This window comes from Cydia pomonella, chromosome 24 (genome assembly GCF_033807575.1).
Source record: "Cydia pomonella isolate Wapato2018A chromosome 24, ilCydPomo1, whole genome shotgun sequence".
NCBI classification, from domain to species: domain Eukaryota; kingdom Metazoa; phylum Arthropoda; class Insecta; order Lepidoptera; family Tortricidae; genus Cydia; species Cydia pomonella.
This window is the reverse complement of record NC_084726.1, coordinates 9,953,914-9,981,695: the sequence shown is the minus strand read 5'-3', so window position 1 is coordinate 9,981,695 and position 27,782 is coordinate 9,953,914. Positions and strand designations below refer to the sequence as shown.

The 27,782-nt window shown below is 39.7% G+C and overlaps 1 protein-coding gene across 1 annotated transcript; it reads right to left on the bottom strand.

Moving 5' to 3' along the window:
- Positions 1-10: 10 nt before the first annotated feature.
- Positions 11-19,897, bottom strand: LOC133531226 (regulator of chromosome condensation). The gene is made up of 14 exons (XM_061869373.1): positions 19,739-19,897; positions 19,369-19,464; positions 16,980-17,091; positions 16,645-16,732; positions 16,158-16,337; positions 14,347-14,478; positions 13,952-14,048; positions 12,576-12,710; positions 10,713-10,875; positions 7,799-7,920; positions 7,311-7,465; positions 5,292-5,489; positions 2,459-2,510; positions 11-1,971 (listed from the first exon to the last, which is right to left on the bottom strand). Exons 2-14 carry the CDS (start codon positions 19,457-19,459, stop codon positions 1,661-1,663), a joined length of 1,836 nt encoding a protein of 611 aa, XP_061725357.1. The 5' UTR covers positions 19,460-19,464; positions 19,739-19,897; the 3' UTR covers positions 11-1,660.
- Between the last annotated feature and the right edge of the window lie 7,885 nt (positions 19,898-27,782).

Genomic DNA, 27,782 nt, shown 5'->3' with positions numbered 1-27,782 from the left:
AAGCCAAATATTTCCACTACGTTTTTATTATTAAAACACAATCATTATAACTATAGTTCATTTTATCGTAACAAGTAAACATTAGCGTCGTGAAATTGTACTCTTGTACTTTAGGATCATGCACGAAAATATTTATAAAATAAAATAAACAATTCAACAAAAAGTTTACTAAATGTTACTGTGAAGTTCTGATACGTGGTAGTCCAGAATTTGTACAGAATCATACATTATATGAACTTATTGTAATAGTGATCTAGCAACTTCAATGTTCTACTATACTTGATTACTAATGTAACCACTTACAATCTGACAAAATGATTATCAAGGTCCGATTTGAATAGCTTACTTAAAAACCAGACCCTGACTAAAGGTAGCGAACTAATGACATTGCAGGAAAAACTTCAACTTACACCGAAATCACATTATTATGTCAAAAACGGAAATCCACAAATTATTTTAGCTTAAATACATGTTAAAGAACGGGCTTCCCAAACCGGAATTCTTATATTTAAATCTCGTCATAAATTTATGAAATATACAACAATTTGATTACAATGAACAACGGCTAATGCAGGCGAAAAACCGGTTTTATCTTAACAACCGGATTTATTGAAACAAAGCAGTTTTATGTATAGTTAAGCCCTCTCCTGACCTTGCAACAAATGCAACATTGCAGTCTAAGTAGCTGCAAAGTATCAAAAATCGCATGCGATTTGTTGCAAGGTGAGTAGAAGCCTTTAAAACAGACCATAGACAAAACCACGTTTTAGCAGAAAAAACCGGTTTTTTAATCCTTACTGTTCGAAGTACGGTATTAACTAATTTACTATTGGAGAATTGAACTATTGAATGTATGTTTGATATGAAACACTTCGAATATTTTAGGCTGCCCGCACACGAATGATTTAAATTCCTTATAATAAGTTATTGACATCATATTTAATTCGAAAGTTTTACAAAAATAAACCGTTATTTTTAAATTCCTGTTATTAGAATTGGTAGTGTGCAAGCAGTCTTACATTAACCGAATTTGAAAGCATTTGTGACAGGAGCGGGTAGAATTCTCCTTTTTATTGGACATGGACTGATGAAAGCTCGTTACTGAATAGTTCAAGTTCAAAATCTTGATCTTATGTTTTATCTACATTATACTTAGGTATCTAAGTTCAGTTTGGAGTCACTACAATACATTTTATTTCAAATTCGTCTGTATATGTTTATGATTATGACCTTGATAGTGTAGTCTATGAAAAAAATCACGCCCCCCCCCCAAGTTCGACAGCTCAAGTGAAGAACTATATTGCCTATGCTCTACGCAACAAACACTTGAAGGAAATATACGGTTACACCGAAAGTAGTTGTTGAGTCCGTCTAAGGTAACTTTACATCTATTTTGACACAATAAATTGTGGCAGTGTCTTCATGAACGCCATATTTTCATTATTTGCCATATATTCAAATTAGACGTTATGATGACATACCACACTTTGTGTTACAAAATGCCATACAAAGTTAGCTTGGTCTGACTATAGGTAATTTAAATTTTAGCCATTTGAAGTTTACAACCTGTGCCGGGCACCACGCAAAACACAACAGTACTACAGCTTTTCACAGTCTATGCAATAGATATCTCGTCACAAACACGCATTTAACTCTAGGATCACGCCGTGGTGGCCACAACTGTGTCGTTTGGTATCGCTTCCTCCACTTTCTTGGCTTCCACTTCAGGTTTTTCCTCCTCCGGTGCCCCATTTACTTTTTCATCTTTCATTTCAACATCTGTTGGTTTGTCTGGTTCCGCTTGGGAGTCTTGGCTGGAGTCGGAGAGCTCTGGTTTGGTTTCCTCAGGTTTCTCTGGTGCCAGTTCTGGTGCTGGTTCTGGGGTTTTCTCTGTGGGTTCTGGTTCCGTTTTTGGTGGCTCGACCGCTTCCGTGTCCGGTTGCGTGTCTTCTTTTTTGTCCTGTGAGTTGTCTGTGAATAAAAATAAGGCGTTAATAATAATAGAAAACTCTATGCATAAATGTAGGAAGTGAGATTGATGAACGCTTTGAACCGAACGGTAAGAGTGAGACAGTGCGAATGGGTTAGAAAGAGATAGACGATTTTTGAATGTTATTCGGAATTCAAATAGTTTTAGAACTTTCAGAACGTTCCAGCAGATTAGATTAGTTTTTTTTACGTGAAGATGTGATCACATCTCCCACGCTCAATGTAGTTGATTTAGTTTTTTGATTTAATTTAAATATATATGAGTTCAATGAAGGCATTCTTCGAGTTTCTCTACATTGGCAATCCTACATTAATTTCGTTGAATTATGACTGATGGAATAGTCTGAAGCTTAATATGAAAACGAATTTAGCGAGAAAGAGAAAGTTAAGCTACCGAGGAAGCACAGTCTTGTACAATTTTTTTTTTATATTTATATACTTTATCATAAGACAAATAATAAATTCTTACCAGATTCGTCTACTTCCATGGGAGTTTCCTTCTTCTCATCGCCATTTACCTTCTAGAAAACAAATTAAATATTACTGTCAAGTAAATTATCTAAAGTAAGACAAACTGGACGGCACAGGACATCACTACTAACTAAATACCGCGAGCTACCCAACATAAGAATAATAAAATAAGTTATTTTCTATTGACCTATATTTGGCACTCCTCCAATGATTGGCCCCTTTAACCTAATTTAATGTAGCACTGATTTACCAACAAAAATAGGGGTTAATAACGGTACTTTCAACTTTATAGGGCATTAGATTAATAAGGAAAAATTACCACCCTATAATGTCACTTTTTGTATTGTTTCTGCTTCAGATTTATTAGGAATGAATTTATTAGGAGGGAATGAGGCTTAATTTCAGTTCGTGTCTTAACCGTTAAAGGGCCCATCATTGGGTAGTTTACGGGCCAAAATACTTTATAATGCCTAAAAACGTGTCCCCTTTCAAATTGATACCAATTTCTAACGCAAAAATTATAGGTAACTTATGAGAAAATTACTTTTTTTTTAAATTTAATACGATTAACTTACAATGTAATACATATATATGTTATATTGTATGTTTTATATTTGACATGTTTCCTGTAAGTTAGTTAATACTTTAATTTTTCAGTTTGTATTTTAATTTTAGTTTTTATATTACAACGCTTTGATGAGCCATGTTGCTTGAAATAAATACAATACAATAACATTTAATATTTTTTATTTTTCATTTATTCAACTGTTTTACTGAAGGTAACTCTGTTATTATTACCACTGCGTTACCATTTTGCCCCACAGATTCATTAGTATACTTCATAAAATGAAATTAAATACAGTAATACATATTTATTTAAAATACTTGGACTACAAAAGTTTCTTATTGTTTGCCACTAACCAATGTTCTTCCAGCAATTTTTTTTCTAATAAGATATAAGGTTTTAGTAAAGTAACGCAGTTGTTGTTGGGGCATCCCATGTTTTTTTTTAAATATAGGTAAAATAATACAGTTATCGTGAAAACTTCACTGCAGCGATGATAGACTGTTGTAGAAATCGTCATAAATATTCTGAATGAATATAGAAAAGTATATCAACAAGGAAATGCCGCCAGCATCCTTGGTACAATGCCTCAAGAGCCTATTTTAGATATAAGCTAGTTATTAGTAATCATCTGTATATATCCATTATGTATATTCTTAGTGTAAAAAAAGTATTGAAACGTTATCTTTTTTTAACTAATTTGTCTCTCGAAATAAAATTTGTACACGGCATTAAAAAGTATTTTGGCCCTTACCCTGTCACTACTCCATTTTACCTTTAATAATAACACTTAATGTCAATCTAAGGTTACTTGCTACAACCCTCAAATCAACTCTAAGTAGATACCGATATCCGCAAAAGTTTTAACAATAAATCCACCAACAGTTCAAATATACAGTCGCCATCAGATATATCGGAGCGGCCAAGGTGTTTAGAAATATCTAAACAAAGCATCTATTATGCAGATGTGAAAGTGCATGTTTAGATATTTTTGAGCACCTTCGCCGCTCCGATATATCTGATGGCGACTGTTCACGTGTTACCATTTCCCTTATGTTAATGTACAAGAAATGTATCCATTCTACTGTAATAAAGTATGTTGTAATCACTTCTAAACCAGAGACCGGCATAAGCGGCTTTTCAAATGTCTTCTCGTTTATCAACTTGGATTACAATGTTTATCGTATTATGTCGAGCCTGATAAGTGATAATAGTGTACTGAATTTGCATGACTAAAAAAATGTTATACTACAGTACAAAACTTAAAACGAATCTAATTACGCCTTCAAAAATGTGAAAATTACTGGCTATAAGCCCGCTTAGAATATTATCGACAATAAATTAAATATACAGTTTCATAACTGCCACCAATATTCTGGTCTCTGGTTTAAATAAATAATAAGTCGTGCCTATAAATAAGTATGTCTTGTCCTATGCGAGCCGCTACTGCTTTTTTGGTTTGCGTCCCCGAACTGAAGATGACGATGATGATTTTCGCCGCTTTTTTACCTAAATGTGTTAAAGAATATTAAAAAAATATTGCACATTTTTTTTTGTAGTATATGAGTCGGCCAAATCTTCGAAGCTAAATTAGAACCAGTTCGAATTCGATTTGACTCAAATTTACTATACCAAGTACTAAATAGGTGATAAAACAACGAAACTTCATTGAGTTTAGGTTGAGCTGTTTTTATTATATCTCAGATATAAAAAAGACAATCATTCTGTTTTTGCATCTATTTTGTATTAAAATGATAGATCGATTCTATAAATTTCCATTGGATCAATTGAATTGTCATTTTAAGAGCTGGGAAACAAAAAAAAAATATGATTGTCGAATAAAAAGTACCGTCGCCGATAAAAGCTTGTATCAAAAATTAAATTTTTGACAAATGACTTTCTCCTCACCCTAACTTCATCTGCCTAAAAACCTACTACATGTGCAATTTAGATTTGCCTGAAAAAAGATTCTAAATTCAAAGGAATGGAAGGCTTTTTACAGGCTTTTGGGCGTCTATTGGCAAGGTGCAGTCGGTGGAGGGAAAAGTTGCGCTGATTGTCACCACACGTAATCTTATGGAATGACAAACATTAATGATAGTGGCAGCCGTTGGAACTAATTTTACTCCATAAGAATTAACATAGAAAAACTTACAAAATGAGTGCAGCACCAGTCGCGCACCTAGCGAATAGGCTTATTAACTTTAAAGTGAAATGGAAATTAGGAGCGAAGCATATAGATTACTTTGCATAAGTAGCTACATACCTGCGGTTTGGTTTCTTCCGGTACTTCGGGCTGCGCGCTGGACGTGGAAGACACCTCGTCCTCCTGCTCCCCTCGCTTCTGTTTTTTGTTCTGTCTGCCCTTCGGCTTATCCTTTGCTTTGGGCTCCTGTTCTACGGGCTGTTCTTCTGTCTCCATTTCTGGTGTTGGGGACTTTTCTTTGACCGGTGATGTGTCTAGCTGTTGGGAGGAATAATCTTTTAGTAATATGCTCCGTTAAATATTCCAAAAACTAGGATTAAACTGATTGAACAGAGAAGGAATCTCCAGTTACTAAATGCACTATCGATTACCAGTGGAAGGGCTAATAGGGGCATATTGTTTCTAATTTGGCGGCCCAGGCCAAACCTTAGGATCAGCACAAATTTGAGTAAATCGCCACAAGCCGCCCCGAGGTATGGCATCTTTTTGCCATAGGGTTTTTAACCATTCAGTGATAAGGTGTTATTTTTCGTCAGCCTTCTAGCTGTTTGAACGTTAATCTATGGCGAATTATGTCGTTCTGTGTATAAATCGTGGCCCATTAGTGGTGTTTCCGGGGAGCGCCCAAGGGTAAGTGCCCCCGCGTCGTACTGACCGCGAGCAGGGCGGTGTGCTGCGCGCCGGCGGCGACCTTCCCCGGCCGGCGCGCCTGGAAGGCGGCGGCGACGGCGGCGGTCGGCGTCGCCGCGCCCGTGCCCAGCTGGCCCTCGCTGCCCGTGCCCTGCCGGTACTCACCGCGAGCAGGGCGGTGTGCTGCGCGCCGGCGGCGACCTTCCCCGGCCGGCGCGCCTGGAAGGCGGCGGCGACGGCGGCGGTCGGCGTCGCCGCGTCCGTCGCCGCGCCCGTGCCCAGCTGGCCCTCGCTGCCCGTGCCCTGCCGGTACTCACCGCGAGCAGGGCGGTGTGCTGCGCGCCGGCGGCGACCTTCCCCGGCCGGCGCGCCTGGAAGGCGGCGGCGACGGCGGCGGTCGGCGTCGCCGCGCCCGTGCCCAGCTGGCCCTCGCTGCCCGTGCCCTGCCGGTACTCACCGCGAGCAGGGCGGTGTGCTGCGCGCCGGCGGCGACCTTCCCCGGCCGGCGCGCCTGGAAGGCGGCGGCGACGGCGGCGGTCGGCGTCGCCGCGTCCGTCGCCGCGCCCGTGCCCAGCTGGCCCTCGCTGCCCGTGCCCTGCCGGTACTCACCGCGAGCAGGGCGGTGTGCTGCGCGCCGGCGGCGACCTTCCCCGGCCGGCGCGCCTGGAAGGCGGCGGCGACGGCGGCGGTCGGCGTCGCCGCGCCCGTGCCCAGCTGGCCCTCGCTGCCCGTGCCCTGCCGGTACTCACCGCGAGCAGGGCGGTGTGCTGCGCGCCGGCGGCGACCTTCCCCGGCCGGCGCGCCTGGAAGGCGGCGGCGACGGCGGCGGTCGGCGTCGCCGCGCCCGTGCCCAGCTGGCCCTCGCTGCCCGTGCCCTGCCGGTACTCACCGCGAGCAGGGCGGTGTGCTGCGCGCCGGCGGCGACCTTCCCCGGCCGGCGCGCCTGGAAGGCGGCGGCGACGGCGGCGGTCGGCGTCGCCGCGCCCGTGCCCAGCTGGCCCTCGCTGCCCGTGCCCTGCCGGTACTCACCGCGAGCAGGGCGGTGTGCTGCGCGCCGGCGGCGACCTTCCCCGGCCGGCGCGCCTGGAAGGCGGCGGCGACGGCGGCGGTCGGCGTCGCCGCGCCCGTGCCCAGCTGGCCCTCGCTGCCCGTGCCCTGCCGGTACTCACCGCGAGCAGGGCGGTGTGCTGCGCGCCGGCGGCGACCTTCCCCGGCCGGCGCGCCTGGAAGGCGGCGGCGACGGCGGCGGTCGGCGTCGCCGCGCCCGTGCCCAGCTGGCCCTCGCTGCCCGTGCCCTGCCGGTACTCACCGCGAGCAGGGCGGTGTGCTGCGCGCCGGCGGCGACCTTCCCCGGCCGGCGCGCCTGGAAGGCGGCGGCGACGGCGGCGGTCGGCGTCGCCGCGCCCGTGCCCAGCTGGCCCTCGCTGCCCGTGCCCTGCCGGTACTCACCGCGAGCAGGGCGGTGTGCTGCGCGCCGGCGGCGACCTTCCCCGGCCGGCGCGCCTGGAAGGCGGCGGCGACGGCGGCGGTCGGCGTCGCCGCGTCCGTCGCCGCGCCCGTGCCCAGCTGGCCCTCGCTGCCCATGCCCCAGCCGAGGACCTCTCCTGGAATATTAATACAATTATTCCTACATTCATATCAAACAAATCACATTATTTTATTAAACTTATAACACCCCTCTCTTTTTGCGTCGGGGGTTAAAAATATAGAGCCAATCACGAGTTTCTATTCTAAATTCAAACTATTCATTGTTTGGGTGTTTTGAAGAGCCTCGATTTGCCGACCCCTGTCACTAAAAAAAGACAAATTATAATACCAAAGACCGGAATAGAATCAGTAACTTAAACATTAGCAACGACTGCCCTTTTTGTGAAGGGTCTTAATTTGATAAATACTGTGAAAGATAGATATACCGATGAAGAGTATTACAATGTTACCTATGTCGGTGACGGCGAAACTATTGCAGGTCCCCGCGGCGATGCTGACGCACTTCTTGCCCACGAGCGCCGGCACGGGCTCCAGGCTCTCCGCGTCGCCTTCCCTGTCGCCCAGCCCTAACCTAAAAAGTTTGAAGACAACAATTTCATTTTTGGTACAAGCTTTTATAGCTGACTGTACTTTTCTTCACTGTCACTTCTAAAATCCCCAAACACAATTAGGTTGCGTTGTTTTATCAAGGAGTTCCTATGGTCATTTGATCACAGATCGAGAGACATGGGACAGGTGAAACTAAATAAAAAATTGTGAAATTGATCATAATTGATTAAGTAACTGTCCGAGATAGACCGGTCATCACGGGACGCTGTTAGAAGCGACTAAATATATATCTTTTATATTCGTATTCAATTATTCAGTATTGAATGTATTCATTATACATTTTAGGGAAGCTTTTGGCCAGCAATAGCCGTTCTTTGACTGACTTTGGATGTAAGGTTTGACGACCGGTCTGGCCTACTGGGTAGTGACCCTGCCTATGAAGCCGATGGTCCCGGGTTCAAATCCTGGTAAGGGCATTTATTCGAGTGATGAGTATGGATATTTGTTCCTGAGTCATGGGTGTTTTCTATGTTTTTAAGTATTTGTAAATATTTATATATTATATATATCGCTGTCTAAGTACCCTCAACACAAGCCTTATTGAGCTTTCTGTGGGACTTAGTTAATTTGTGTAATAATGTCCTATAATATTTATTTATTATTTATTAAGGTGACCAGTTGGTTTAATTTTTAAACATGTAATATGATCAGGACAATTTGGCACATTGAAATACATAGTATTTTATACAATCGTGATATAATAGAGTGCTTTTCAGTCGAGTATCGTGTTTAGGCAACGAAGCTTGCTGAGTTGCCTAAGTAAGGTACGAGATTGAAAAGCCTGATTATATCACTATTGTAAAAAATAAATAAATAATAAAAATAAAATAAAAATAGTTTATTTACCAAAAATTTTACAAGATTTCCTTAACCTATGACTGCCACACTAGGCTAAGCCTGTGTTGTGGAGTCAGATTGGAAACAATACTAATTTGAATTACATCCTACGCTGAAGTTTTGGTTTCATAATAGGTTACTAATAGTAAAACATTTTTGATACTAACAACAGGCTTAAACTAAATAGGAACGATCACAATTTAGGTAGAGTAAAATTATTACACGAATTTATACTATTAACCGTTGTAGACAGCAATTGTGTGTGTGGTGTGTTTGTGGTGTGTGTGTGTGTTTAAGTGTGTAATATTACTAAGCGAAATTGAAGGCAAACTTTACCGCTAACAAAGCCTACCGAGAAGTTAAACCATTCAATATCAAATATCAAATATCAAACATTTATTCAGCAAATAGGCCACAGGGGCACTTTTACATGTCCATTTTTACAAACAATAAATTAAAAAAAAAAAAAATTACAAATATCGAATCTATGAAATAATAAATACTTTATTAGAGATGTATACTGTCTCTAAATGTCAAATTACACAAAAAAAAAACTATGATAAAAAAATAAAACCATAAAATACTAAAATTCTTTAGAGATGTATAAGTCTCTAAGTGTCAGAGATAAAATATAAAAAATATATTAAATTATCCTTAGAGATGTAGAGGGTCGCCAAGGCTTGAATTCTTATATAAATAATTAAAAGACAAAAAAAATAAAACAGACAAGAACCGAATGAAGTGTCTCACGTTAATGTCACTCAAAAGTAAAGTTACATACTTTAACATTGATTTTACCAATCATTAACCTTCATTAGTTGTTCTGTTTCATTATAACTAAGATGTTTTAACCAAGACATAACTGTTGTTTTAGCTTCACCTGCATTATAGTTCTTAATATCGCAGTATTTATTTACTTTATTATATATATGAGGCAAAAGGAAATTTTGAAATCTTTTTGCAAAAGCAGTGTTTGTCCTGGGAACAGGCAACTTAAAAACGCGCTTACTATGAGAAGTTCCATTTACTGACTTTACTAATTCACGGTGCATTATCATTGTCAACCTAATGATAGCAAGCTTACGGACACTGAGCACGTTCATATCTTTATATACGTCTATTGTAGGGTAAATCCTGGGTTTTTTAAGGATTACCTTAAGTAAAAACCTCTGTGCTCTTTCTAAGGTAATCATTGCCGAGCTAGTTGCCCCTCCCCATACGGTGATGCAGTAAGTTAAATTGTATACAATACTTTTTCTACGAGTCATCTAAAATAATACTTTTTTTACTATCAAACCTAAATAATTAATGAACATTGGTAAGTATCTCAGTAGACAAAAATGTTGACATAAGCGCGCGACTCTCGCCCCGTGCCCGTTAAGTCTTTTCTATGGGAGCGCGGCGGCACATGATTGGTAATTTTTTTTATAGCGTACTACAGCGTATCGAAATGAATGTTATAGTTGAGTGGGAGCCCATACATGAAAAATACGCGATCTTATACGAAATCTTAATTCAACCATTACAGTCGACGAGTGGAAAATAATATTTACGTGTCCCGTATTTTCACTGAAAATCTCGGAATCCCGGAGCAAATAATATGGAACCGAGATATAATAGTTTTTATATTTTTATTCTGCGAACAGCAAACAAGGAAGAAGGCTTCCCTAAGTAAGATGACTGGACAAGTGTGAAGCGTCTCCATTTCAGCTTAAGAAAAAAGTCCTGGCTGTTCTCTACAGGTCATATTTCTTAACCAATTCTCGTGGAAATGTATAAGTAGAAAAATTATATAGAAGTTTTTGTGGATTAATATGTGGATTTTTTTTCAAAATGTGGGATCGATGGGCGTTCGCCATGTCTACATGTCACAGACAGAGTCATTAGTGTCATTTTGGCAACGGTGTTACTACTTACCGTCCGTACTCGCATCTGCCAACAGCGAAGACTTGTCCCTTGGAGTCCAAGGCCAGTGAATGATGTTGTCCGCAGGCGACTCGTTGCCAACCGCTGCCCTGGGTGAAGGCGTCGCATTCTGTTGGGGCGTATAGGGCTGTCTTGCGTTTTTCTCCTGTTATACCTGTTGGAAACGATTAGATATTAGATGTCATAAAATATATCCATTCCATACTAGTACAGTTATTGATATAAAAATAAAGGAAAATACATGTACAGGGTGGACAAATAAGAATGATACACTTTGTTTTTAAATTTTAATTACAAGAAGTGGAAATTTTATTAAATATTTTTTTCATAAATATATTATTCAGGGTTGGCAATTGTATACGGAAGATAATTTCTGCCAAATGTCTACCACAAGCAAGCAATTTTATCTCAAATGTTTCTGTTGTTTAAAACACGTTGTTTGCTCGATTAATTTTGAAAAAAAGTGACAGTGATTGGCACCCGAATTCCCCAAATGTTGCAGCTCTTGACTTATTTCTGTGGGGCTATCTAAAATTACGTGTCTATGCTAACGAGCTGATGAAATTTAAACAGTTAAAACCGAGTATTCGACACAAATGTACTAAGATAATGCCAAAAATGTGCGAATAGATGCTGAACATTGGATGATAAGGGCTTACATTTGCCTGCTGTTAGAGGTGGACATATGTCAGACATTATGTTTCGCATGAATTTGCCAACCCTGAAGAATATATCTTTAAAACAATACTTAATAATTTTTGAACTTAATACAGTTAAAATTTAAAAACAAAATGTATACTTCTTATTTGGCCACCTTGTATATAATATGACAACTCAAGTAGATGACGCTCTACGGCGTGTAAAAGGCCCCGCAGACGGCCGGTATGTCAGAACATTGCCCGACATTAGTGTAGCAAGAGCGTTCAAAGCTTAGTCTCAGGCACCCCGCTAGAACCCCCAACCCAACCCGCCCCACTTTGCCCAACTTTACAGTGTAAGGGGCGTTGCAGGGCCTGTACGTCAGGGCCTTGTGTGAAACGGCTCTGTACAATACTCGGACACTTTAACTGGCAAAAGTTGACAGTTAATTGACCACAAAACATGTCGCCGTACAGCGCCATCTATTTCAGATATCAAACTTAAATTTAACTTTTCGTTCAAATGCATCGTAATATAGGGAGCGTGCATGAACTACAGGAGGCAGCACAGGAGCCGTCAGATTTTTGGCGCGAGGCGCAAATGTGATGTTTATTGTTCCGATATAGTCCACAAGATGGCAGAACCTACTATGCACAAGAAAACACATGACGTGTAAATGTACATGTTTATGGTTCCGATTCAGGCCACAAGATGCCAGACCCTCCAACGCGCACGGTCCCTATACTTTTGTCACCATATAAATAAGGATGTATTCCGACATATTTTGGCCATCACTATACACAGTTAATTTCAAGGGTGTAGAAGCTTAAATTAAGTAACTTTCTCACAGACACCGTATTCTAATTAACTCCATTTCGGAGATAATCAATAATTTATTTTTATATAATAAGGCCCGACGCCGTACGAGCGTGTACCTTTGCCTTAGGGTTGGTTTACATATTGATTAGTGTTTAGTACGAGTTCATACATTTGCTACTAAACGTAAGTACTATCTCGGACGGTCAATGTTTAAAATGTCATTGATATGTGATAGTTTTCAATTGTTTGGTTGAGTTAAATGTAATGCCCGTGTTACAACGCTATATGCAACGTTTAATTGCTTTTTTTTTTTTTTAAATTACCTACCATTTAGGTTCCTTAAACGTACTTGCCCGTTTTGATGTTGATTATACCTATATATTTAGTGATTCGTACCGAGTTGCCCGTAGTTGTTGAGCCCCCAGGCGAACATCTTGCCGGCGGCGTCCAGCGCGAAGGTGGCGTGGTAGCCCGCCCACACGCGCGCCGCGGCCCACTTCAGCGTCAGCTTGGCCGGCACCAGCAGGGCGCCTGATCGAATTATTCATTTTTGTTAAAATCTTAATAAATAAAAACCGGCCAAGAGCATGTCGGGCCATGCTCAGAGTAGGGTTCCGTAGTTACTCTTCCATCACAATAAGCTAAACTGGAGCTTAAAATATGGTAGACTGTTAACCAAGGGATGAACTGAGGGTGTAGGTCTTTTTACTATGAAGGGGAAACTTTTTGCGATAACTCAAAAACAGCTAAACTGATCATATCCGCTATAGTTTTTATTTAATGTCTTTCTTAAGCTCTAGTTCCAAGATTTATTTCATATTTTTTGGACCTATGGTTCAAAAGTTAGAGGGGGGGGGGACACACATTTTTTTTTCTTTCGGAGCAATTATCTCCGAATATATTCACTTTATCAAGAAATGTTTGTTGAAGACCCCTATTAGTTTTGAAAGGACCTTTCCAACGATATCCCACACTGTAGGGTTGAAGCAAAAAAAATGTTCACCCCCACTTTACGTGTAGGGGAGGTACCCTAAAAAAAATTAAATTTTTAGATGTTATTGTACGATTTTGTCGGCTTTATTGATTTATATATCCATGCCGAATTTCAGCTTTCTAGCACTAACAACCACGGAGCAAAGCCTCGGACAGACAGACGGACATGGCGAAACTATAAGGGTTCCTAGTTGACTACGGAACCCTAAAAAGAAAAAAATATAATACCTGCAAGCATTTTCGAGTTGGTAAAAAGTCACACTAAGCTGTACTTTTATAGTTTATATTCTTACCCCCTTATTCATAAACGTCTACTAAAGTTGACAAGCCGCTAATAATCGTTTGTCCCTTTCCATCATTCCAATACGTCGGAAAGGGACAAACGATTATTAGCGGCTTGTCAACTTTAGTAGACGTTTATGAATAAGGGGGTTAGTAGATTGCGCAATCTGTTATTTTACCACAAAACCTATATTGGGGTAGTATATTGAAGAATACAACTGTTATTTTAATATTTGGCATATAAAAACAGAATTGACGACCTGTGCGGCCTAGTGGGTAGTAAGCTTGCCTATAAAGCCAATGATTCTGGGTTCAAATCCTGAGAAGAACATTTATTTGTGCGATGAGCATGAACATTTGTTCCTATGGGTGTTTTATATGTAATGAAGTATTTATATCTATGTCCAAGTACCCACAACACAAGCCTTATTAAGTTTACTAACTTAGTAGCATTTGTGTGGATAAGTATGTCCTATATTGTTTAAGGTGATACTCACTGAACCCCTGCCTTGAGTCCCTGGACGCGGAGCGCTGCGCCAGGCGCCCGAGCTGGCCCTGCTCGCCGCAGCCCATCGTGTACACTCCCCCCGTCGTCTGGTAACAGAGATACATGCCATTACAATTCCAAATTAACATGCTAATTTCTATAAAACTAGTATTAAGTTACTCCGAGACGAGAGCATGCGTAAATGTGCCGAAATATCGGGAGTTGCATCCGAGTAATCAAGCTGCATTGCGTGAAATTTGCCGCGCGAGATAGCCTGTAGGGTAGTCGTGCCTCGGTCGAGGCAAACATGGGCGTGAAGCCTCGGGTGAGACGAAAGCGGGTGGGTAAAGCGATATTCAACCTACCTATTTACATATGAAGGTGAACTTTTTATCTTGTACTCACAGACAGGATGACGAGGTGGTCTCCGCCGGAGGCTACATCAGCAGCCGGTTCGCCGATGTCGATACGCACGGGCTCCCGGCACGCCTTGCCCTCGCGGCCGCGGACTACGAGCCCCATACTGCCGTGCGAATCCTGCAAATAAACATATTTATTCAAATATACCCTGAAGAGATTGTCGCGGCCTTTCTTCGGTTCACGGCTACAGTCATGGCTTCGGTTTCAGTCGTACAAGTGCTTTCACATCTAACATAGTGATTTTATTACTCCCCCATTAAAATAAATTATGTAATATGCTTTCTTTCTTGAAAAGTTGAACCGGTACTAGAGTCAGTTTCTCTGTTTGTGCTCTTGTCTCTTTGTTACACTTTTGGGACTCAATTGATATTGGGAGCGTGCACGACTGTCACGCAACCTAGTGTCCGCAAGTCTAGGGGAAACCGTCAATTCACTACATCTTATAAAACTACTCCAAAACTAAAAACTACTGAACGGATTTTCATACGACTTTCATCTATCAATAGAGTGATTCTTGAGGAAGGCTTAAGTATATAACTTGTTAAGGTTTTGTGTAAATTGTTTGAAATATAACGATGTTTTCGGAAAAATCACGCTGGCTAGGAGCTTTAATCGAAAACGCTGCCTAATCCGTTTGAGCTATAACAACACAATGTATGGTGGGATTGTTTCTCATTCATAGATCTACAAAAAAGTCCGCGATGTTAAATGTCTATCTTTTAAGGATAACTTACTATATCCATTCTTAACTTCTAGAAAAAGATCACGTAATATGTGGCATTTGCAAAACTATTTACATGGATACATTATTAACAATTATCAAAATAAATAAGTTAGTTATATTAAGCATTTCATACAGATTACAACGGTCCCTTACACCATTCAATTTAAATGAATATTTCAGGAGTAATCGTAAATCAAAGTTTCATTTCGAGCCATATAATTGTACGAAATGTTAAAGACGCCATCGGCAGTTAGTTCAAATTTTTACCACCTTATGCGCTGGGATCGCTTTGCTTACCCCCACCATGCACTTCGCACGGTCCCAATACATTAACTTTATCACTATAAGTCTTAAGGCCGTCCCCTATCTGAATGATCTCGTGCGTTCCAACTCCCTCGACCCCCCTTCCTCGTTCTACTATGCGACTTGAATTTGCACAAGCAAACAAATTATTGCGTTCGTTCGCTCACTTAACATTCACTTCAAACTTAAATAAACAGTGTCCTATCATTCAAACCCGTATGTTCAATAAACAGAGAATAATTGCGTGAGCGTTGCGTCGAGTGTTATAGGTTCCCCGTTCGACGGCCAAGCGGCGCCTTCCCCGACGACGTACCCCGCGCGTCGGGGCAACGCACGACTTGAATAGTATCAATTACTCAAAAACTATATAATTGAAAAATCGGTAGACGTAATTGAAGTGTGCATTCACTATTGGTTAAAGTTTCGTGTTGCATAATAAGGAGTTTAACCCGAGAAAAGGGTTCACAGAAAAAAATATTTAATTGTGATACGGTGTTTTTGGAAATATCAGCAGACCTTATTAAATAACAACTACCAAGCTAAAATATTGTGTACAGAACTTTATTGTTTATACAACGTTAAAGCATGCTAGCTTTCATATTTTAATCGCTGACCACTATCTTATGTTTATCGTCTTTGTCACTCCAACTACTCGTAGTAATTACCGAAGGCTATGCACAGACACAGCGCGGTTTGCACTAAAGAACCAGCTGTGGACTTTGGATTGGTATAAAACATCTGTATAACAATCAATAAGTAGTAGACTTACCCTGAACGCTCCCCAGGCGTAGACCTGTCCGTCCTCGAGCAGCGCGGCGGAGTGCGAGTCCCCGGCCGACACGGCGACGGCCCTGGCGGGGAGCTTCACGGCCCCCGCGCTGCCCTCCTCGGCCTCCCCGGACGTGGGCCTCCCCAGCGCACCCTCGTCGTTGCACCCGAATGTCCACACCTGATAACGTTTTATATATAGATTCAACCATTTTCCCCGTGTCAATCAATTTCAATCAGTCAATGCTTGTTCAGTTTGAAGAATAAATTAGACAAGCACAATGCAAACTTCACTAATAGCAATAATATAGTTAAGATGATACAGGTATTATTACTAATTAGAATGCCTGCTACCTGTACAAATAATCTCATAAAGGTAACGCAGATAAAAACGGCAAAGTGCTGACATATATTTTCTGTGTGTTAGGTCTTTAGATGGAAATTAAGTGTTTTGTAAAAATATTTGAATGATGAAGATTTTGCGTTACCTTTCCATCGGAGTCCAGAGCAATGGTGTGCATGCCACCGGCACACACATCCACAATTTTGTCTCCAAGACCCGACACATACTTGAATCTGAAATAAAATATCTTCTAATTAAACACAAAATATTTTTTATATGTGAAATATCACATTCTTAGACTTGTTGGTAAATATTTTGGAAGTAACATCAGCCATACATTTAGTACCTGCATAGATATAATGTTGAGTTTTTGGAGAAAGTGACCATCCAGAAAATGTGAGGATTTTGTCAGCATATAAACATTTTCCATATGGCAACCTCACCAGTTTAAGTGAAGTCATCCTATGTAGAAATACTTACTTAGTGGTCTCAATGACATCCTCCCCAAGTCCAAGTTGACCAACATCCCCCTGGCCACATGTGAACACGGAACCCCGCTTCTTGGGCGCACTTGGTATTTCAAGCTGGAATGCTGGAAATTAATAATACAGACAGGTCAAGAGTCATATCTGGCTGTAAATTTAAGTAACAAATTATTGGTGAATAGGCGGGTTAACACAGAATGAGCCGCCTTTCGAGGAAATTGCCGCACTAAGCAGCTCAGTCTGTGTAGACGTGCCTAGGCCACATTGCCTTGGCAATGTTTAATTAATGCATGTCTCCACCAGCCGAACTGCTTCACAAGGCAACTTTCTTTCAAGGTGGCTTGTCCTTGTCCTGTGTGGCCCACCTAATGAAAAAAGGCTACAACAGTTGGACCAAGCTAACTCTGTAATGTCAAATTTCTTATAATCTCACTCCATCACTTTGTTCTATTCAAATTGGTGCAGAGTTAGTTTGGACAGACTCTAAGTTTTGGGATTGAGCAACATTCATAGTGTAAATTCTATCTCCAGTCTTACTTTACAAATTTTATTAGATATTTCTGTATAATTTGTTATATAAAAGTGCTGTAGATGAGACTCCCCCATACATGTGTGAGACAAATGATTAGTCATTAATGCATGCATGTGTAAGTGACATAGACATTAATCGCTACATGTGAGACAGATAGTAGTTATTTTACTGTCAAGGCCATAAATATGTCCTTAATCTTATTTCAATGGACCAAGTTGAATGCTCGATCCGTTCATTTCTTATCTATTTGCTAATAAACCATCACCACCAAGCATTGTTTAGCGAAAATGGCAGAACTTATGACCGAGAGGGAAAAGAATGCTTATCTAAATTCTGATTTATTAAAATTATAAGTAGAGATCTGTAATAACTAATAAGCCATATGATAAATAAAATAATAAACAGGAACTAGTACTGTTGTCAAATATAAGGAAAATGTATTATAAGAGGATACACTACATTTGTTTAATTAATAAACTCAAGTAGAAATCAACCGCAGTGGTCATTTTATTTTAAAAACTGGACCCTTGAAGAAACTAATTGATGACTCCTGGTCTATGACAATGACATACTGTTTTTTTTAAACTGTTCAATAATAACATAATAACTGTAATAAGTCTGCAACAAAATTGTGAAATAGATTTTATAGATGTTTTAAGACATACTATAATTTGGCCAGGAATAATCTCCTTTGAAATCCTACTGTGCCTTACACTATAATATTTTTCAAAAGGATAGTGACATGTCAAAAAGCAATTATAGGGTGTGACAATGCAAATTATGAAAGATTTTTTATGTTTGTCAATTAAATCTGCTAAGGACATATTTAATTGATTCTATTAGTGATGATGCATATTTTTAAGTACAATATACCTTCACAATTGGATGCAACTGAAACTATTTGACACAAGTGGATTCGATTCAGTCGATAAGTAGTCTACCTCTATTGCAATTAAGTTTTACATAATATAAATTTTACAAAATAAAACTCAACATATTAAAATTATCTTTTTATTTTTATAACATAATATTTTGGTGATTTGTGTCTATATATATCTCATTATAGAGATATTCTAAGTTACAAAGATACACATTTTTTGTCCTATTAGGATTCAAGTTATTTTTGTAAAGAAAGGTTTGGTCTGATAAGTCTGGCATGGAAGGAAAAAAATCAAATCTCACCCTACTAAAAAGACTACAGTACTAGCACCCAAAAAAGCGATAATCATATAACCTTTTTTCTTTTTATTTACTGGAAAGTTGGGTTTGCCAAACTATATTACTTTTATTTCATATGCCTATAACTCTTATGAGTCATAGATAACGAATGGAGTAAATATTGCGTAACCCTGAATTTATTTATAGCTTGTTATTATTGTGTTAAGTAATAGGCCGGCTGCATGTAAACTTTTCCATGATTTTATCTATGGTCTTGCTTATCATGGTTTTTTTTTTTATAGCCAAGAGAAAAATTAAAAGGTATATTTGAAGGGTGAATTATTACATTTGTCATGGATAATACAATAAACAACTACTTATGCTATTTGGAATACCTTAACAATTTTAATGTTTACGATTGAAACTTTAATTCTTATGCATAACCTCAAAATCTAATAAGTTGAGTTCATTACTCCAAGCATAACTATTAATTAATACAGTACATGTAACATACATTTGATTTTAAATTAGACATATTTACTTATTAATCGAGACTATACAAAGCTTAGTAAACAAGTAAGAATAAGAAAGGGCAGAAGACCAACGCATTTCCCGCCATCATACTTTGACAGGTCATTGACGTTGGACAAAAAGGTAAAGAAAACAACTGCAAGGGAACACTTCCAAATCTTACCTGCGCGTTTCTTCTTATTCTTGGGAACACTGGATGACGTGGCAGAGGTGGTTTTCGACGCTGTGCGTTTAACGCCCCGCGCGGCCGGCATTCTGCCTGCAATACACCAGACGCGTCAGTATCAGTGGAGGTCGAAACGCGCCAAACGATCACAAAACGATGGCTTCGCACCGATGACGTGCTCACTATGCCTATAATCGCATTACGCTATTACCACTTATACTGCATCTGCATCAATTACAAGGCTACACTCTAACAGATTTATGCAAAGCGAGAATAGGTTATATTATGCATTTGTATAGAGATACCGCGAACCAAACAACGCATCAGTGGCGTGTGAACGAAGCGATTCAGCACTCGGATTACTTACTGTGTTTTTGTTTGTTACAACTGTAGCCGAACTAATTGTATAATAAAATATCACTCTATAATGATAGATGACGTATTAATTTATCTGATTGCGAATTCTTTGCATCTCCGTTTGCTGCGCTTGGCCAACGACAACGACTAGGAGCGAGCGATGTTGCCCACTTCAATGTCAAATTAGCATGTCGGATATATTGTATGTCTATGATGTCGGAAGTTACCGGTTTTTTACATCCAATTGTCTATGGTTAGCAATAAAGTTCAGAAAATTGTTTTTGTGATAAAGCCATTCATTAGGGCATGCATTATTAAAATGAAATGCATATTATACTACTTCACAACAATTTTACATTTAATAGTGTAATTTGAGTGTTACAAATTTTCTCTTCTACTTTTAACTAGATGTCGCTAGTCGTCATGAATATCGTACCTTTTCGTTTCGTCATGAAAACAATAGGCCAAGTGGGACTTGGACTCACAACTACGAGGGTTCCGTAATAGCATTATATTTTGTAAATTTTATCATTTGTTGTTAGATATGCTGTATGTTTTTATTGTTACATCGACTTTGAGGTAGGTATGCACGATAACGGTAGACACGTTTGATAATTATATTATCATCATTACCTCTCTCCCTCAATCGTCTTACGTAATGAATGAATGGTGCCTTACTTAATTACAAAGGGTGTTTATTCGGTCACCCGCAATAATCTACGGGGTTAATATATAGGTCATACTGAGCAACTTATTTGAGCTGGGTGAACAGAGTCAACTACAGGCTTTTACAATGGGTCCAACCCCGAAATCGCGAAAAAATTGGCTACTTCATACACTTTGGCTGTCTGACCTTGACATTTTGTATGGAAGAGTAAAATTTTTTTGCGATTTTGGGGTTGGCCCCATAGTAAAAGTTGCTTAATATGACCTATATATTCACCCCGTAAATTATTGCACGTGACTAAATAAACATACTTACTGTATTAAATATTTGATAGTAAACTACTATCGTGACGATGATGACTATTACTCGTATCATAGCAATTTATGTTCACCCTCCCAAAAACACAAATTGCAGTTCCAATCTAAATGCAAATCGTGCATGGTGCAGACGATTTGTGCAAGCAATTTTGGTGCCATGCCGTGCTATGCGCTGTAGGTTAAAAGCTTAGCTAAATCTTTCTTGTAGGTTTGTAATAGGTATACTTCTTTTTTTTTTTAGAAGGAAGGTGGTCAGCGATCTTGTTTACTTTATTTCTAATGCTAAAAAAAAACGAAAATAGTTAACTATGTTGTACCGTGTACGAAGCCACGCCATGAGTAGCAGAACATTCCCAAATCCCAATATTTCCAAAAAATAATGGAAATTTTCATGAATTCTCATGCAAATTCCCACTGAGAAAGTTCCCGTTCAGATTAGGTATTATTATGGTAGGGGAGCCGGAATGCTAAATTTGGAGTTACTCGAGCGTCGTAGAAACCTCTTGTAGAAGACGGTGTACGGAAAAAAACCGCATGCATATATAAACATGCATACTAGAGGTCAAAACAAAATTATTGGAACTGAACTGCAGATACTGTGTATATAATAGAATAGGTATATATTTTTTTCTTTTATTAAGAAACTAACGGTCATTTACAATGTGTGTCATAATCAACCATTGCATTAAACATTGAATAAAATGATATATAATATCCATACATCCAATGGGAATACCTATCTCTTTAACTGCGCCGTCCATTGTGCATGGATTTAGTTATTTTGGTCCAAGTGAATGTTATAATTGTGCTATTCTATTATATTACTTAACCTTGACAATTATTTGTACGCATTTTCTTAATCTGACGGCCATAATGTCAAATTCGTATTTCGAAATTGCAACCGTCAGATTATGGGAATACGTAAAAAAAAGGAGATATTTAACGATTTTTTAAACCCCCTACCAATTTCCTACCAATCAACGGACCAACATAGACGGCTACAAGTGGTTAAGGTAGAATCTCACGGCCGAGTAACTATACAAATCCCGTCTTGGCTTGCGCCCCCCACCATAATAACATTACTCAATGTTCTTAATAATTATGTATGTATGCATGGCAATTTTATTACACATAATCAGACATAGAAGTTTTGTGGCAAAAACGAGTGTTTGAAAAAATTAAACATCGATAAATCTGTTATCGATAAGTGAGTCATAGATTAATAATTAAGAGAATTACCCAGAAATTTCAGTAATGAAAATTAATTACAAATCTTTCCATCATTTCTTTATATGTATGTTTGTACGGGTTAAATCTTGCATGTTAAAGTTGACCCACTTCCCGGCTTCCGATGAAGCTGAAAATTTGCGTACATATGTAAGACGGGTGACAATGCAATATTATAGTTCCATCGAGCTGATCTGATAAGGGGTGACAGGAGGTGGCCATGGGTAAGGTCCGACCGAGAACGGTTTTTTTTGTCTCGGCCGAGATCGAAACCGAGACCGAGATTTAATAGGATTCTCGGCCGAGACCGATACCGAGACCGAGAATTTATAAAATAGAAAAAATACGAATTTTGCACTAAAAATGTTTTTATAATCGTAATTCGACGATTTATTAGAAAAAAGTTATCATAATCATGTCATATATAGGAACTCTGTGATAAAACAACGCAATCTATTTATGGTTTTGGGGTTTTTACATTGTCTCGATAAGTATTAGTTGCCTGTGGAAAGAAAAGTACAGGCAGCGATAAAATCATGTACCAAAAATAAAATTTTTGCCAAAAACTTATTTATATAAAACGAGTGACGTGGGCGCCCGCGTCCTACTGTACAAATTCACAAAACAATGAAAATGATTTTCACCACCGCTTGGTGGGCGTGTCGCCCCGCCCACCTCGAAAGCCTTAAGCGACGTCTCATTATCCGTCTCGCTTGCACTCGTGCTTTTTTTTTTACTTTTTAATAAGTCGGAATAGTTTGCGAAGGTCTATTGCTTTGGATTCCGAGTTTAAATTAAGTTTTGATTAGATTCCCTATATCTTTGCATTCACGTAGAGATAAGAAATTTAGAATAGAAATAGAAAATTTAGAATATTTTTACCTGTTTCTGTATGTATAATTTAATTAGAACATCATTAACTTCATTTGCCTCTTTAAATTGCGTTATAGATACCTACAGAAAATTGTGTAATTCCGGATTATTGAACGAAGCGAATTGAAGGTTTTTGTTTTAATTTGAGCATTTTGCTTTAGTATGTCCGGATGGTTCTCTTCTACAGGTCGCAATTCTTAACCGAATCTCGTCAAATTTTGTGACCAGATTCTATCATAAAGTAGATTTTTTGTTGATCCAGTTTTTGACGACGGCTCCTGGAGGATCCGGAAAAATGCCGAGATCGAGGAGTTGGTGGCTGAGCTCAATATCATCGGCGTAACTAAATCACACAGACTTCGCTGGCTCGGTCACCGACTCAGAATGGGGGAGGATCGCGCAGTCAAGGAAGTGTACACGGGGCGACCAACCGGCCGTCGATCGATCGGGCGCCCCAGGTACCGCTGGTGTGATGTCGTGGAGGCGGACCTGCGTCGGCTGAATGCCAATTCATGGCAGGAAACCGCGCTGGATCGAGACAGGTGGTGTTCTCTCGTTTCGGACGCCAAAATTCTTTTTGGGTCGCTGAGCCAAAGGGGGCGTCCATTAATCGCGTCATACGTTTTTGGCTTGTTTTAGACCCCACCCTCCGCCATGGTGATCTTTGGTGATATTTTCAGGACCCCCCCCCCCCCCCAATCCAATATGACGTGTATTTTTTTCGATAACTAAAGAACAGTTTTCTAACAAATGAACCTAAGTACACGTGTTTTGACAGTTTGGTTAATTGAAGGGCGGAAAACTATTATTTTTATTTTATTGACTATAATACAGTATAGCACAGATGAAAAAAAAAAATCACGTGATACGTGTCCATACCCCCCCGTCCCCTGTGGTGATCATTGGTGATTTTTTGCTGACCCCCTCCCCCCCCTATACAATATGACGCGATTAATGGACGCCCCCAAAGCAGTTAATTTTTAGTTAGTTTAGTTTTAGGAACTTTCTTAAATGCGGAAATTGGCATAAAGGACTTAAGCGCCAATAACGTGTATGGCGCTTAAGACCATTGTGAGTTCGCTGTGATAACGACTTAACGACCTATTTTTCACTTTTACATTTTCTAAGCTTAACGCGAGCTGTACAGCTCTTCACATATAACCTAATTAGTTAATGTACTTGGGCTCCATTCAATTACTTATTATTTAAGATATTATGACAGTTTTGACTCCCTCCCAACAATTTTTAGGAACGTTGTTTCTTCCTACAATACATTTGTAATTGTTATTTATTGATACTTAATACTTAATTTTCTTTAAAATTCATATTTACAAAAGATTTACATAAGTCCGCGCTTTTTTAAATATCGTTTTTTTTTGTGTTTTTACTTAAAAATTATCAGGTTTCCCTCCTACCTTGCAAGAAAAAATATGACATAGTCGACCCCCCCTGTCCTTTTAAATCGTCTTACCTAATAAATGAATGTTGCTCTGCTCATGCTCGACCGGTACATCTCTAGTTAGGTGTTTTTCATTACTATCTCTTTGTTTGTTAAGGCGTTTTTATTTTTAATTGACAGTCCATATCGAAAGGGACCTTATGGCGGTCGGCGCTTATGCCATCATTAGCGGCGCGCCAGTTGATATGATACTAATGCGGTATTACGCGACGTAAGCGCCGACCGGCATAAGATCCCTTTTGGCATAAACTGTCCATTGACATATGTCTCAGGACGGGCCTTACGGGCATTAATAATGGTGCTAGTTCAGTGGTGTCACTCATGAATTCGAGCCAATCGTGCAGTTGCGACTGCACACTGCACACTGCGCAACTAGGTGCGACCAATCGCGCGCGTGATGCGAACTCATCAACTCATCGCGTTGTGGCGTTAAGACTGCACTATTGGTTCGAATTCCTGTGTGAGTACTGACCCCAAGCTTATTGCCCGTAAGGCGCGTCCTTAGATATATGTCAATGGGACTGTCACATATTGTCGTTGATAGGTAGAGATCGGAGATTATATTTACAGAAATCTAATAAAAAAGAAGTAAAAATCAATAAACATACCTACTTAATATAAGCTACTTATGTATTTATTTATTTTATTAAAACTGAAGATATAATAAAATAATGAATAGCTCGTATATTTTTATTACATTTGAGTTTGGGCCCGTGACGAAGTGCGGTGTCGGGTGTCCGCGCGGTGGGCCCGTCTGCTATCCTCGTAAGGCCCAATGTGCAATACAATGTACACTCTTTTTTAGAACCTTTAGAACCTTTCATAATCCAAGTAAAGAAGTAATTCTTTTGTGTCATTGAAATTCATCATAATTTCATATACAAGGTTCAAATTAACATTTTGAGTAAGTAATAGTTGTGTGTACTGTATGGGAATTACCTACTCTTTACATTAAAAAAATAATTTTATTTATTTCTTGTGAAACTTTCGAGGACTATTCCAACTTGAAACTATAGATAGAGTCCACATGACTTATGCATATTCCCGGGAACTTACAGGCTCTTGTGAAGTGACAAGGACGACAATTCCAAATCACTGTTACTGAAGTTTATGAAGACAAAACTATAGATTTAATAAAATAACCTATAGCCCGGGCATTTTTATTTCATTCGAGTTTGGGCCGTGACGAAGTGCGGTGTCGGGTGTCAGCGCGGTGGGCCCGTCCGTCCTCACGACACAACTAAGAGAAAGTACAGTCCTCAATGCATGCCCGCGTGAAGCCGACCCCATATTCTGTTCTGGGGGCCTACCGCGAAAACCGAAATTCTCAAATTGCGGGGATATTTCTATTTTACTCTCATAAAGACGTAATTAGAGTGATAGAAAAGTGCTCGCAGTTGACTAAGTTCGATTTTCGCAGTTATAGACCTGCTTATCGCAGATGCAGCCCTTATTAAAGGAGGACAAGATAAACAATTATACTTAAATCGACCGGGATATAAACCGTGATTACGTATGAGATCAATCGCAATATAAAAGGTAATCACGGTTTATATCCCGGTCGATTTAAGTCTAGTGAAACTAACCGTGAATCATTCAAAACTGTTAAGATAACAATTTGCGATTAGCAGGGCAGTAATTATGACCGCGGCCGGCAAAACGTCGCCACTTTGTCGCTTATCATAAGGACGCCTTGACAGGTTGATTGTCTAAAGATACAAGCAAATCTTGTCCTTATGGCAAGCGACGAAGTGGGTCGTTTTGTCGGCCGCGGTCACATTTACCATGCCTCTCGCATCGAATGATGGTCTCAATGATACTTCCGTCAAGTCTCCTTTTGCTGGGTTTAATTTGAAGAATAATTTATGTAAGTAATGTTTTTACAGTATTTTTATTACTTAAATGAGGGCTTCATTACCCAAGGGCGTCGCAAAAAAAAAGGCAATTTCCCAAGGGCGTCACAGTGAAAAGAAGTTTAGGAAGCCCTGATGTTAGATTTCTAAATAAATTAATGTGCCAAACTTCCACTAAATCTCTACCATACAAACAATTTACGTGACATTTGCTCCATATAAAAATGAACTGTCAAACGGACTGGTTATTCGACGCGAGATAAATAAGTATTTTAGTACGGTTAAATGTTGCTCTTGTGTGGTAAGTAAGGCGGTGTGAAGTCATTATCCATTGCCGTGTTGGCTCTGTAAAAGAAAGGAACCGTTATTTTATTAATTCTTCTAATATTATTGCAAACTTTGCAAGGAAATTAGTATTTTTTTCGCATATATCAAAAGGGACTATAAAACATTTGCTTCATTATTTAGCAGTAATACATATCACATCTAAATATGTTACTTAAAATTCATGCCAAGTTTCGTGTCATTTCAAAATGTTGTTTTAAAATGAGAGCGTAAGGAGCGCAGGGAGGTACATCCAGGAGGGGGCAGCTGCCCCCCCCCCCCCCCAGAGCTAAAATTTTAATAAAATGTATGACCCTCTATGGTGTCTGCCTCTCCCTAGGCCTCCGGCGATGGCAACTTGCCTCCCCCCCCCCCCTCAGTTCACTGGCTGGCTACGCCCTTGCCGTAACTTCTGTTCAGCTAAGGTTCTTGTAACTCAAACATTTGTATAAACTGATTGTACTTCGCCCCACCCGTACCTATCAAGACTTACTTGAAAACAGTTTATTGGATGTGTTACAAGCCCCAGGAATCCCGGGAATCCCGCTAACAACACCAGAGCCGAGTTTACGACCATAGAGACCATTTCCATCGATTAACGTTTGATGTTCCAATCGTCAAGTAACTTATACAAAACTGGAGGTTGCACGTCGTACAATAGACCGAAGCTCAATTCAGATTCAAACATTTGTTACGGTTTTGATACGACCTTGGCGATAGAAGCGTAACAACTTGTTACATTTGGATGTCGAATGGCGAAGTGCAAGTCGGACCGAGGCCCTAAAAATTGTGCGTTGTACGAATCATCGCATTTTTTTTTCTAAGGTGGTTTGATTTCCATACAATAAACAATTCCATTTTATGCATGTAATATTGCTATGCCGTTTACTGTCTAAAGGTCCAGGTGGAACTACCCAGACTTTGTAAAATCTATAATACCATGGTTGCAATAAATAAATATGATATGATATTTAGTCGTTACACACTATTACTACATAAATATGTGCGTATCTACTACTCTATGTATCTATCTACTTTCGACTATTCGTTTGCGCTAAATTTATACAGAAATCACGCAATTTTTTTTATCATCGTGTTACATTGATAAAAAAATATAATCGGTAAATATAATATGGAAATCAAACAACCTTTCCACTCCCGCTTTATTCTATTATTCTATGTACTTATTTAATAAATATACTTAGGAAATATACAATGACGTAGATGAATACATTTTCCTTAATTAATTCTCGATTGTAACCTCCTGCTGTATTAGCTTCTTGGGTAATATACTGAGGGCCTACCCCGAACGAAAATCGAAACTTCGTTATCTG